At 40.2% G+C, this 13,505-nt stretch overlaps 1 protein-coding gene across 5 annotated transcripts in view; it reads left to right on the forward strand.

Annotated features, from left to right (window-relative positions):
* The window catches only part of LOC123746586 (uncharacterized), a 41,777-nt gene that overhangs the window by 772 nt on the left and 27,500 nt on the right, over window positions 1-13,505 (forward strand). For 2 of the 5 annotated variants that reach the window (XM_069318368.1, XM_069318367.1), the window contains exons 1-8: window positions 1,486-1,656; window positions 3,585-3,711; window positions 4,988-5,056; window positions 5,856-6,070; window positions 6,314-6,517; window positions 8,833-8,915; window positions 9,150-9,296; window positions 12,848-12,914. In XM_069318368.1, the coding sequence (XP_069174469.1) occupies window positions 1,498-1,656; window positions 3,585-3,711; window positions 4,988-5,056; window positions 5,856-6,070; window positions 6,314-6,517; window positions 8,833-8,915; window positions 9,150-9,296; window positions 12,848-12,914 (1,071 nt within the window). In that variant the 5' untranslated portion in view covers window positions 1,486-1,497. Of the gene's footprint in view, window positions 1-1,485; window positions 1,657-2,759; window positions 2,857-3,584; window positions 3,712-4,987; window positions 5,057-5,855; window positions 6,071-6,313; window positions 6,518-8,832; window positions 8,916-9,149; window positions 9,297-12,847; window positions 12,915-13,505 lie in introns of those variants that run through there. The other 3 variants (XM_045728214.2, XM_069318369.1, XM_045728213.2) reach the window with 2 other exon arrangements.

Consider the following 13,505-nt stretch of genomic DNA (forward strand, 5'->3'; position numbering starts at 1 on the left):
GGAATGGAATTGTCTGGAAAGCGCCAAGCCTTGACGACTATATAGCACTGGGAAGGGGTCAGGATAAGGATTTGGAATGGGATGGGGGGAAAGGAAAGGTACCCAACCACTTGGACGGTGCAGGATTTTTTAGCCACTAATACGCAAAGCGTTTCGGGCAAACTTCCTGCTTCCTAGCTTCCTAACTTTTCCGCTAAAGTTTCAATGCAGTGATTCTTTTTCTCTCGTTGTTCTTACCTATTTACATTTAATATTTAAAGCTGTGAATCGTATTGGCTTCGACAACTTCCTCATCTGTTACGAGGCTGACAAACTTCTCTCTGGCTTGTGTGTGATTCATATGTTTTTTTACAGTTTCTAATTATGTCCTCTCGTTCTACTGTTCCTTTATTTGACCATGGCTTCTATATACTTTGTCAGTACCTCCTTAGTATCTTGTACATCGTTATCATGTCTGCTCTTTCTTTCCTCCTGTGTAGTGAGGTTCAGTTCCCTCAGTCTTCATGACTCAGGAACGGGCCTTCTTGTATATTTTTGTAATTTTCGGTTTCTTTTGCGTTTCATTAGGTAGGGCTTCCATGCTGGTGCTGCATACTCAGTAACAGGTCTCACGAAGGTTGTATACTGTGTACGGAAGGGCTCGTTGTCCAAGTTGGTGAAGGATAACGGGACGTTGGCCAGTATGGCTGCCCTCGTTATCCTGCTGATATGTGCCTCTGGTGTTAGATATCCAGTTATGGCCACTTCCAAGTCTTTCTCTTTCTCAGAAGTTGGAAGTTGACTTCCCTTCATCTTGTTCTGTATATGAGGCCTCCTTGCTCCAGTTCCTATCCTCATAACCTTACATTTGTCAGGGTTAAAGTCTAGTAGCCATTTCTCAGACCATCTCTGGAAATTGTCTAGGTTATCTTGTATTACAGTCCTCCTCAGTTCCGATTCGCCTCATTAGCTTAACATCGTCAGCAAACCCGGATAAGAATCCAGGTACTGCCTCTGTTAGATCGTTTACATATATTAGGAATAGCATGGGCCCAAGTACCGACCTCTGAGGTACTCCACCCATTATCTCTCACCATTCTGATAACTCCTGTTACTATGACTCTGCAGTCTTGCTCCTTCATCCACTTCAGTACTTTTTTCAGTACAACAACCTGTTTTCCATATGCAGACGAGGAGTCACAACGTGGCTGAAATATGTTGACCAAACCACATACTAGAAAGTGAAGCGACGACGACGTTTCGGTCCGTCCTGGACCATTCTCAAGTCACAGTCGACTTGAGAATGGTCCAGGACGGACCGAAACGTCGTCGTCGCTTCACTTTCTAATGTGTGTGCATGTAACGTACGATTATGTTACGTTGTTGGGTAGATTAGATACACAGTGTTAAGTGAGTTTCATATTTATTTAGTAGTCCTGGATACAGCAGTGTCGCAGACGTTGAGACGAAGCCTGGAGCAGAGCAGAGAGCCGAGTGTGGCCGGAGTCGCGGAGCTCTATGAGGGAGAGCGTTGTAGCTCTATGCGGTCCTAGTCTGCTGCCTGTTCTGTGTCGAAGCTGTAGCGTCTTGGAGACGATTAGAACTGCCTATACCAAGTGCTACATTCTTGACTGGGAATTGTACTGTCCGCTATTCCTCATATCGCTTGCTTATATGGTGATTACACCTCAGCTCCCTCCAAGATAAGAAGAGTATTACCTGTAATTGGGGAAAGGATTGTAGCTTCTGTAATTAGTGCTAATTAGTTATGTTATTAAGATAATGAGATAATGGAGCGAGTATAAGATTAACTCGCTACATGTGGTTTGGTCAACAGCCTGTTTTCGAGTTTGATTAGGAGTCGCTTGTGAGAACAGTGTATTCACTATTTGTATCAGTACTTGTACCTGCAGAATCGAGCTGTTAGCTCTTGGACTCCGCCTTTCTAACTAATCTATTTTCCTCTATTATATATGTGTGTGAATCTGTGAATGTACTTGCCAAATTGTACTCGCCCAAGTGCGTGTACTCACCTATAGTTGCGATATTACGTGTATTCACCTAGTTGGGCTTGCGGGGGTTGAGCTCTGCGGCCCGCCTCTCAACTGTCAATCAACTGATTTTTTTTTCTACAACCCCCCCCCCCCCATAAAACAGCCCGTAGCAGTCTAACTCCCAAATACCTATTTACTGCTAGGCGAACAGACGCAACACGGTGAAAGAAACTCTGCCCATTTGTTTCCGCCATCGCCGGGGATCGACCCCCGGACACTAGGATTACGAATCCCGAGCCCTGTTCACTCAGCCATCAGGCCCCCGTGTATGTGGGCGCTTGGATATGTGTATGATTGATGAACTTTTCTACCCCTTGTAAAGAAGAACAAAATAACTTAGAGAAAACTCTCATAAATAAACGATAGAAGTAGACAATAGAATTAGACTGAAACCAAAGGCCACTTAGTGAACCGAGGCTATGGAAAAACAGTTTCTCGTGACTATAACATAAACATCTTGTTTGCAGATCATGTATACGAGGCAGTTAAGGGTAAATAGAAATGCCAATTCCACGAACGGCAAGCACCAGGCTGGCAACAGGGAAGCAGTTGCCTTTTTGGCAATAAACATTTCCTTTCTATTTATTAAAAAAAAACAAATATACTGCATATTACGAACATATTATTCATATTTTCTCAAGATCAGTATGAATGTGATTAATACAACTTGTAGTATGTTCTCAGACGTTTGGTAGTAGGTGTTTGTTAATAGTTTAGAGTGTAATGGTTGGAGGGTCTGGTACTGGGGGTATAGAAGTCTTGGGGGCACTGTCATCATGCCCTCATGCCCAGTCACGCCCAGTGTGGTGGTTCTTGCTTACTGGTGAGGTTGTGGTACTGGTGGTGCTCGTGGGCCAGTACTGGTGGCTGGTGGTGTTTTAGGTTAAGCTGCCCGGAACGAAAGTTGCAAGTAGCACGGGCTATGGCGAGCCCGTAGTGAACTTGCCTGGCACAGGAGCGGGGCTGTAACTGAGCTGTGGCGCTCGTGCACTGGTGGTGCCCGTACACTGGCGGCGCTCGCGTGTCGGCGGCGTTCGTGCACTGGTGGTGCCCGTACACTGGCGGCGCTCGCGTGTCGGCGGCACTCGCGTGTCGGCGGCACTCGTGTGTCAGCGGCGCTCGTGCACTGGCGGCGCTCGTGCACTGGCGGCGCTCGTGCACTGGCGGCGCTCGTGCACTGGCGGCGCTCGTGCAGTGGCGGCGCTCGTGCAGTGGCGGCGCTCGTGCAGTGGCGGCGCTCGTGCACTGGCGGCGCTCGTGCACTGGCGGCGCTCGTGCACTGGCGGCGCTCGTGCACTGGCGGCGCTCGTGCACTGGCGGCGCTCGTGCAGTGGCGCCGCTCGTGCACTGGCGGCGCTCGTGCACTGGCGGCGCTTGTACATTTGTCAGATTTTCACCATAATGTTATCCCACCTGTATTAAACATGTCCCCAAAAATATTCAATATATCAAATGAACCTCAAACTTAAGTTTCTGTACCTGTACTTATCCCACACAAAGTTCTATTGGATTAATTAATATTACAAAATTCTCATAACCTATTCTTTATAGGTAGAAAAGTGGGTCATGTCGATGCAGAAGGCTGCCTATGGCACTTGGAAGTCTCCTATTTCCAGTGATGTTGCAACAAGTGCAGTGAACAAAGTGGTGGAGGCACCCCAGGTTGACCCTAGTACAGGTCAGTCAAATGCTGTTGCTGACATCTATAAGGTGATGGTACAAGTGACAGGATGAACAACCCAGCGGGTTTTCTTCCTATTGGGGAGTGTTGTACATTCTGCTATGGCGGTGTGTCCACTCGCAGGATGAGTGGCGTTGCCCAATAAACTCGCCCCTCGGGGCAAAATTTAAATTTAAAGGGTGGATCTCATTGAAACTTAAAATACTGAACAAGTTGGAGGGTGTCGATCCTGACAATTTCTTCGGAAGGTCAGATGTAACACAAACAAGGAGCAACAGCTCAACAAGCCACAATGTAGGACAGAACAGGAGATGCTTCCATGATAAATCCATGGAACCACCTACCTGCTGAAGCTGTAAATGCTAACACTGTTAGTTTTCAAAATCTACCTGGAAAAGATAAAAGCAAATGGGAAGGGGGGGGGGTGATCTTGGACAAGCCGCCAGCTTCCTATCCTCATCTGCTAACACGAGTGGCCCTCGGGTAAATCGGGTATTAAGGACCTGCCTAAAATGCTATGCATGTTAGTGACTTTGCAATGTTATGTACTCTCACAAACCCAATGTACCTTTTTGTATGTAAATAAATAAATAGATAAAAAGATGATTATCAGGAGATCTCGCTATGCCATTACAACCATACTGTGTAGCACTTGGAAGGGATTTGGGATAAGGATTTGGGATTGAATGGGGGAAGAGTATGGTGTCCAACCACTTGGACGGTAATTTGATCGCTGACCTGCAAGAAGCTAGGTCATTGCTCGACCTGTCAGTACCTACTTATCAAGAGTCTAAAAGGGTGCAAGGTCTAGGGTTTTATGCCCAGCCTACTATCCTTATACCTGTTGCATTATAATTTACCTATTTTGATGTTCAAAATCTGTTTTTCTGGCCTTAAAGTTGGGGATAAAGGTGGCTTCCACATATCCATCCATACATGATATATTTATTTACATTTCTTTGAATCTTTGTTACCAACTTCAATGTGTCTTCTTGCGCTACTTTTTCTCAAATTAAAAAGGCTGTCCTTGTCCTCCCTGCATATTCCTCTCTGTATTTTGTGGTCATATTCTGTCTGTTTCTAATGTTCTCTAGGGTTTTGAGATCTAATTCCATTAACCTATTCTTATAGCTTAACCCTCTTAGCTGTATTGTGAAACATTGTTTTTATGGAATGATGCAAATTTGTTGAACACTATTATTGGAAAATACATTTTTTTTTTTAGTAAATTATGTTGTTACTTTGTAATAAAAGCTTTTGTATTTGTCTCCAGGATGGGTGTTTTGGTGTGAGTGGCTGAGCAGTGAGGGAGGTCAGAGTTCCATCTTCCACTTCAATCCAGGTACTGTACATGTAACATCACTTGATGCCTGCCATGTTGTATTACTCTTCATCTGATAACTATCATAGCTTGTAGAAATGGTATGGTTGTGAAAATAAAATGTAGAGAGATTTAAAACAGATCGGTTGTGGGTTCGATTTCTAGCAGTTCGCGATGCTTTGGAATGTTTCCTTATTCCCAATGATTTGGATCACCTAGCAGTAAATAGGTATGTATGTGGGAGTTAGTAAAGTGTTGTGGCTTGCATCTTGGGCAGGCCAAGTTGCTGTCCTGGGAAAACCTTGAGAAGCCTACAGGCTTCCTGGCTGCCACCATGGAAAGCCACTTGGCCCCATTGAACTGCAGTGGTAGTGACACTCCTGGCTGCTAATTCTTCATAAAAATGTCATGAAACCATTTATTGAAATATTCAGCCTCTAACTGCTCCATCTCTGATATCCGGGACAGGGAAGCCTGTACTGTACTTAAGCTTATTGTGTGGTCCTCCCCTATTCCAACTACTGTACACACCTTTCCCAGGATGCCATAGACCACTGTGCTACAGGACTCTTAACATGCATGATTTCCTTCAACTCCTGATGGGTTTAATGAATCATTACAATCTTTATTTGATGTAGCATGTGTTGATTCCTGAGTTATTATATACTGTATTTAATCCTTGGTTTTATCTTTTATAAATCTCCTTCTCTCTTGGCCCTTCCTCCAACTGATCTGTGTTATATTAACTAGTTATGCCAAGGTCAGAACTCCAAAAGTACAACTTATAGTATTGTGTTTAATAAAATATAATGTTATTCAGAGACAAAAGAAATTGTTCGGTGGACGAAGGACTACGATGTGAGGACCAAAGTCCATGAATATGGTGGTGGTGCCTTTACTATCTACAACAACACCCTGTATTTTGCTCATAGTGACAACGGTGCTATCTACAGGCAGGTTGGCCCAGATGGCACTCCTTCACGCCTAACCAAAATTGGAAGTAAAAGATATGCTGATGGCATCTATTGTCCAAAGGTAACCATTTTTCCCCCCCTCTGCAAAGTAATTGTGTTCTCTGCAGCATAATTGTAATTTTTCGTAATTAAACTGCAGCATAAAACTGTATTGTAATTGTATTCTGTGAAAATGATGCTTCATCTGAGGGTGTAAGGATCTCACTGTCATCATGACTACTTTCAACCAAAGATGCTCAAAACAATCCTCAGGTTTAACAAATATATTAGGTTGTAATACCATTAACTATGATTTTTTTTTCAGAGGGAAGCCTTGGTGTATGTATCGGAGGACCATGGAGTCGTAAAGAGAGGAGAGGCTAAGGAACCTCGCAATGCCCTGACCCTGGTTGATGCTAAGACTGGAGATGAAGCAATCCTGGTTGGAGAAGCGGATTTCTTCGCTGCTCCGACACTCTCCCCTGATGGTCGTTTCCTTGCGTGGATCCAGTGGAATCACCCACAAATGGTATGGCCTTGAGCTTAGAAAGTATGTTGTCAGGATCCTGGGGTGAGGGTTCCAGAATAGGGGTTTTTGGAGTTGGGGGGGGGGGGGGGAGGCAGAAAAACATGTTAAAACCCCTTCAGACATTGTTCGTAATTATTGAAAGGTGCCTGTCCCCAGAAGACTGCATAGAAGTACAGCATATTGTACTGTATATTCCCAGAATATTCAGAAGTTCCTAGATAATCTGTTGGCAAGAGATGTGCTGTAGAATTCCTGTATAGAGAAAAATGAGGGTAAATATATTAACATCCCAAACCAACCGGTACAAAGTGACATCCTTCAAAAGCTAGAAAAAAAAATAAATCTCCAGATGCACCAAGCGGCCTCTGAAGATGACGCAGAACAACAGCGACTGCATGACTCTAATAATTAGCTCTGCTGATCTACCAGAACTACTACAAGGTGAGAACTGCTGTAATGTAGCCCATAACCTAATTAATTCAAAGAACAATGTTAATGTTGATATTAAATCGGCTGTCAGCATAGATAAAAACAGTCCCGGTAGCTCTAGACAAATGCTCATTAAACTCGCGAATCCTGCTGTGAAGTATGACTTCATTTAATCAGCTGCACATAAAATCCAATCTTTATGTAAATGAGTGCCTTACCAAGCAGTGTGGATCCTCCCTCAACAGGCTGTGTCAAATTCACAAACAAAACCCAAGTCTTATCAAGCAGTGCTACACTAAGAATGGAACGATCATTGTAAAGAAGGAAAGAACGGGAAAAAGATATGAAATAAATGTGACCAACAACTAATGACCCTCTTTATTGATTTTGGCATGATAGAAAACCTGTATTCTTCCAATGTCGATACTGGAAATATCTCACGAGTGACCTTAGCCTTACCGAGCCTAATCTTGTCCAAGATGCTGTCTTATGCTCTATTGATTAAATAATGCTCTCATCCATAAGTGCCTAACTTTTCAGTAAAGTCTCCATGTACTTACCTGCGTAAGCATCTACCTCAGTACTGTAGCAAAAGCTTACAACAGTATTATATCAATTATCTCTGAATTTAATGGTAATTTAAGATTAATAATTGATTATTAATTAAGATCACACTTTAAGATTACATTAATTATAGGGGTCATAATTAAGCTAATTATTGTTAATTACCTATAAGATTATATTATATTTAGATTATATTAATCGGTATTAATTAGCTAATATTAACTGTCATTTTTTTTATTCCATAATCTTATTGAATATTAATCTTGTCATCTGTATCCTACTTGTCTAATTACATTGATTCTTATTTCATTTTTAAGTTGTTCCTATTATTTGATTTTTTTGTGGGGAGGAGGTGGAGTGTGGCATTTGCTTGTTTCCTTGGGATTGGAGGGTGTTCTGCCTCTCTTTCAGGTTTTAGTTGTACTTTTCTTACCATGTCGGGTTTTTGTTATGCCTACCTTTCTGGGTGCCTAACCCCAGTTGATGGCAGATAAGGAAAACGGCCAACTACAGGAGGGTTTTCCAGGGCCATTGATCCTTGCAACCTCTCTGAGGGGGACCAGGGTCTGGCTCATGGTCCTTGGTAGATCAAACTCCATAGACTAATGCCCCAGTCTAATGTGTCACACATTAGCCCAATAGCTCCAGGGAGCCTCCGGGGCTCACCCAGGAAATGGCATTTAATTACATTCAATGCTGGTTTTTTGTTGCAATTTGCTGTCACACACCTCCCCCATATTCTAATTACTCCATGCAATTTGCCATTTTTACTCCATGCAAACTATATTATATCCATAATTCAATCACTTAAAACCAAAGCTGGGAACATTAGTGAAATATCATTTATGGTATATAATGAGTGCTGCCCCTGCTCTTGCAGGGGGCAAGCTCTTTTGCAGGCAAAATACCATGCTGGAATTTTCAAAGTGTGGATGACAATTTATATGATGCGGGCGTGGATCACTAATTCCTTTAGAGCTTCAGTAGTAGTAAGGGAAAGTAAACAATTCCAGTATGGTAGCAGAAGTTGCCTCCTGGAAAATTTCCTTATTAAGACTACTCGATAGCCCAGTCGATAGAGCTTCGGCCTCACACTCGTGGGGTCCACGGTTCACGTTTTCGAGAGCCCAGGCGATTGCAATGTCTATTTCCACGGAAGTGTGGATGACAATTTGTATTATTATTATAACCTTCAAGATTATGCTAATATTTGATTTGAACATCTTAATGCAATAAATTTAAGCCACACGATCATATAATGCACTCGAAATTATGTGCATCAAGATACAAGTTGCCTAATATGTGATATTTTTATACTTCAGCCATGGTGGGAAACACAGCTGTGTGTGGCAGAATTTGGTGACAAGAACGAGGTTAACATAGTTTTCTCTCGTAAAAACAGGAGGTTAGTATCTGCATTTGCTGTTATCGAGTAACACTGAATGCACTGTTTTTCATGTGAGCATTTAGCAATTTAATCCAGTATTGTCATAATGAAAGTTTAGTTAAAATTTTAATTTTCTCCTCATTGTGTTCCTTTGTAAAGACTTGCATTATGATTTCAGATAATTTGATTTGGCCACAAAATTACTTCACATGTAATAAAATGGTTTAATATAACTCTTGCCTCTTTACACAGCAACATGTTGCCCTCATTTGACCAGAACAACAACCTGTTTTATGTGCATGACCAAACTGGTTGGTGGAACCTGTACAAGGTCACTACATTGAGCCAGGAAGTGAACCTTACACCAGAGTCCAAGGAGGTTGGCTGGCCCATGTGGCAGTAAGTATTCCCCACTCAACTAGTACATCTCATCTTGTACATTATGGTTCCTCCCCCAACATACAAAATACAAAGATCTTGTGAAAAGTAGCAGAAGAAGGCATCCATCAGTCTCGGGAGACTATGGAGTTTTGCTCTTGGTTGTCGGTCTGGAGAGGCCTCTCCAAGGCACAAAGAACGGGTAGGTTGACATGGATGAAAAGGTTGATAGGTTGAAAAGCAGTGGCTCACAAATACTGTATCTTGTTTTCTATGCAGTGGTAGGTTAGGTTAGGTGGATGGCTGGGGTTTGTGCATATCTGATTAGGTTAGCATTTTGTATCTTGTATGTTGCGACAAATCAAGAGGATGGATTGCTCCTCTTGTGCATTAGTTCAGGAGTAAACCAAGTCTGACCTTGGTTCCAAAATTAACACAATGAAATTAAAAATGAACACATCAACTTAACCAATCTAAGCGTAGCCAAATATATATTAGGCTTAATGTTTTGCAGGTTTGTGGCATGTTAGACCTAGGATATTTTTTTATTTTCCTAGATAGGTTTCCTAGGTTGATTTTGATTTCGGAACAGTTTCTGAATGTAGATTATTATCCACGTGCACAAGTTCATATTTTAGACAGTTTATACTCCTCTCAATTGCTATATGTACTATCATTATGGAAAAAAAAAAAAGTTGGCTAATTTGACAAATTAGTCTGCTTTTGTTAGCAGAACACTCTTTGCTCTGAATTGAGAACAGTTTTAATGCCTTTTGGAAACTGTCCTTAATGTATCATCATGATGAAGGTCCATCAAGAGGTCTTTTACTTTTTGTGATAAAAACACTTTACAACTTAATGTTATGCTGATTATTCAGCTACTGTACTGGTAATCAGAGGTTTAAATACTTGGTTAACTCTGTTTATATACAGAAAAATCTTGTTTTTTGGTTTGGTGAATATAATTGCCTGATTTACCACTAGGGCCACTAACCCTAGTGGCCTCGACGAGGACAGGAATATGGCGGTTTGTTGACAGTCCCCCCCCCCCCCCCCCTATTTGCCTTGATCTTTTCCAGGTAGATTTTAAAACTTGGCACAGGTTTGGTATTTACGGCTTTGATGGGTAGGTGGTTCCATAGGTTTATAACCCTGTGGGTGAAAAAGCATCTCCTGTTCTCAGTCCTACATTGTAGCTTGTTGAGCTTGAAACCATTGCTCCTTGTTTGTTACATCTTACCTTTAGAAGAAATACTGACCTGGTATGTCACCTACCAGTAAAGTTTTAACAACAGATATATCTTGTTGTTTTCTTGGAAATATTCTGATTCGAGCTGAACCTGCATTTTTTTTTTTTCTAAACCTTTCACTTTTCTCCTGATGGTTTCCCAGCTTCATGTACAGTCCTACAGGGAGTCCATCCTCATACCGTATCTTGTTCACCACATGTGAACGGCCACATTCCTCTTAAGAGTTGCAGTTACATCTTTGAATATTAATTAACACTTTGGCATCGTGATGACGTTTATGCAGTTATTATTTATTTATTTATATACATACAAGAAGGTGTATTGAATATATGAGAGTACAAAGCATTGATGGTTTTTACATTCTTGTAAAACCACTAACATGCATGACGTTTCGGGCAGATACTTTTATCTAATAGATAATTTTAAGTGGGTAATTTGTAGCAAAATTGAAAAATGTTAACAAGTACATTGTAAGAAAATTTGAAGAAAATTACTACAGTAGGTACATTATAGTAAAATTTGAAGAATATCAACAGGTACATTATAGCCTAATTTGAGGATTATTTCTAGGTATAATGTAGTAAAATTTGTATTCAACATAACACCAGGATACAAGATGATAAGTGATTACAATGGTGAAGTTGTATGGCTTAGGCACATATATTGGGGGAGTGAGTAGCACAAGAGGCATTGCAAGTTTGAAGCAGTTGAAGAAATTAGAAAGTGTTAAGCTGTCATGTTGATTAGTTACCTGTCATATAAATATTAACTGAATTACTTATTTTGCACATGAAACCAGCACAGCTATCAAGATAGATTTCTCATAAAAATTTGGTCTTTACAGGAATGAACTTGACCTAATTCGTTGGTTACAAAGTGGGTTACGTCAGGTCGGTTAGATTAGGTTACGACATGGTTACATAACATAGCTCAGTAATACTTACTATTTATTTATTTATTTATTTATTTATGCATATACAAGAATGTACATAAGGAATGTGAGGATACAATTATGGTAATTACAGTCTTGTAAAGCCACTAGCACGCGCAGCGTTTCGGGCAGGTCCTTAATCTAAGAAAATTTTAAGGAGGTAAATACTTGCAAAATTTATAGACAAAAAAATAACAGATTACATGGAATGAAAAAAAAAAAAGATGAGAGAAAATTATAGGTACAGTATATTAAAGCACATAGGTAGCTATGATTGATTGCAATGACAGCTTAAAATGGTAGTTGACAACAAATTGGTAGGCACAATACAGCAGAAACAATATAAGATTGATTGCAATGACAGCTTGAATGGTAGTTGACAAAAATTGGTAGTCACAATACAGCATATGGCTAGCACATAAAAGAAGACAGCAATGAACACAATGATAAGGTTGTTTGATATTACATAAAAATTAGGAGATTGGGTACCACTAGGTACAGAGCAAATTTAAAGCTCAGTGTAGGAAACTAAATAGATGAAGTTAGGTACTTTTTGGTTTTGCTTTTAAATAAGGCAAGAGTTTTACAGTTTTTCAATTCACTAGGGAGTGAGTTCCATAGACTAGGTCCCTTAATTTGCATAGAGTGTTTACACAGATTAAGTTTGACCCTGGGGATATCAAAGAGATATTTATTTCTGGTGTGGTGATAATGGGTCCTATTACATCTGTCCAGGGAGAGTTTCAGAGCATGGTTTGCATTTAAGAACAGGGTTTTGTAAATGTAGTTGACACAAGAGAATGTGTGGAGGGAGTTAATATTTAGCAAGTTTAGAGATTTAAACAAGGGAGCTGAGTGTTGTCTGAAAGCAGAGTTAGTTATTATTCTGATAGCAGATTTTTGCTGTGTGATGATGGGCTTAAGGTGGTTTGCAGTGGTAGACCCCCATGCACAGATACCATAATTAAGATAGGGGTAGATTAGTGCATAATATAGTGAGAGGAGAGCAGAGTTAGGAACATAATATCTGATTTTGGAGAGTATACCAACTGTCTTAGAGACTTTCTTAGTTATGTGTTGAATGTGGGTGCTGAAGTTGAGTCTCTTGTCTAGGAATAGGCCAAGAAACTTGCCATCATTTTTATTACTGATGTTAATGTTGTCTATCTGTAGCTGAATTGCATTTGATGATTTGCTTCCAAATAAGATGTAGTAAGTCTTTTCGATGTTTAATGTTAGTTTGTTCGTTGACATCCATAAGTGGACTTTTTTTAATTCATTATTCACTTTTATTTAATTCATTATTATGTGCCAAGTAAGGGAGAATTATGAATTCATCTCGTCCGCTAATTAAAAACTTATTGTTTGTTGATCTTAAACATTTAATGCAGATTTGGTTGGCGAGCGTATGACATCAATCCACGGACTGAGAAAGAAGTGGTTGCCATTGCTTCCCATGTGAGTACACTAATCAATGTAGTCCAACTAGTCTCGTATATATAATATAATATATTATAATATATAATGTATGTGTATGTAAAATATACAGTATAAAATTAGTTTTCATAAGTCAATAAAAAACACAGAAATAATGACAGTTTTACATTTACATAATTTCATCTTGGAAGTGAAACCTAAACTCCTCTTAAGTGTATTAATCTTTATTAATTCATTTTTGCTATAGATGTAAGAACGTTGATCACTAGTAATGAAACAGGAATAAAATTAATGTCATTAATTAATGTGAGTTTGAGAGATTTTTCTTCCTGGAGTTTGCTTCTGGTAGAATATATTTGGTTTGGTTTCCCATTATCAGGCAGGGCTGTTTTAACAGCACTATGGGGCCCCTAGGCAAACCAATGTGCTGGGGCCCCTACGACAACCACTCACAGGAATAAAAAGTAAATCGTCAACAATATTAAACATATATTTATTTGATTGGCACTGCAACGAAACTGGTGTTGAAACATTAAAAACATGCTGAAGTGCAGCAACTAATCAACATGATAAACATCTGAACAATAAACAAGATTAGAAAACCACAATAAT

This window comes from Procambarus clarkii, chromosome 90 (assembly GCF_040958095.1).
Source record: "Procambarus clarkii isolate CNS0578487 chromosome 90, FALCON_Pclarkii_2.0, whole genome shotgun sequence".
In the NCBI taxonomy this organism is placed as follows: domain Eukaryota; kingdom Metazoa; phylum Arthropoda; class Malacostraca; order Decapoda; family Cambaridae; genus Procambarus; species Procambarus clarkii.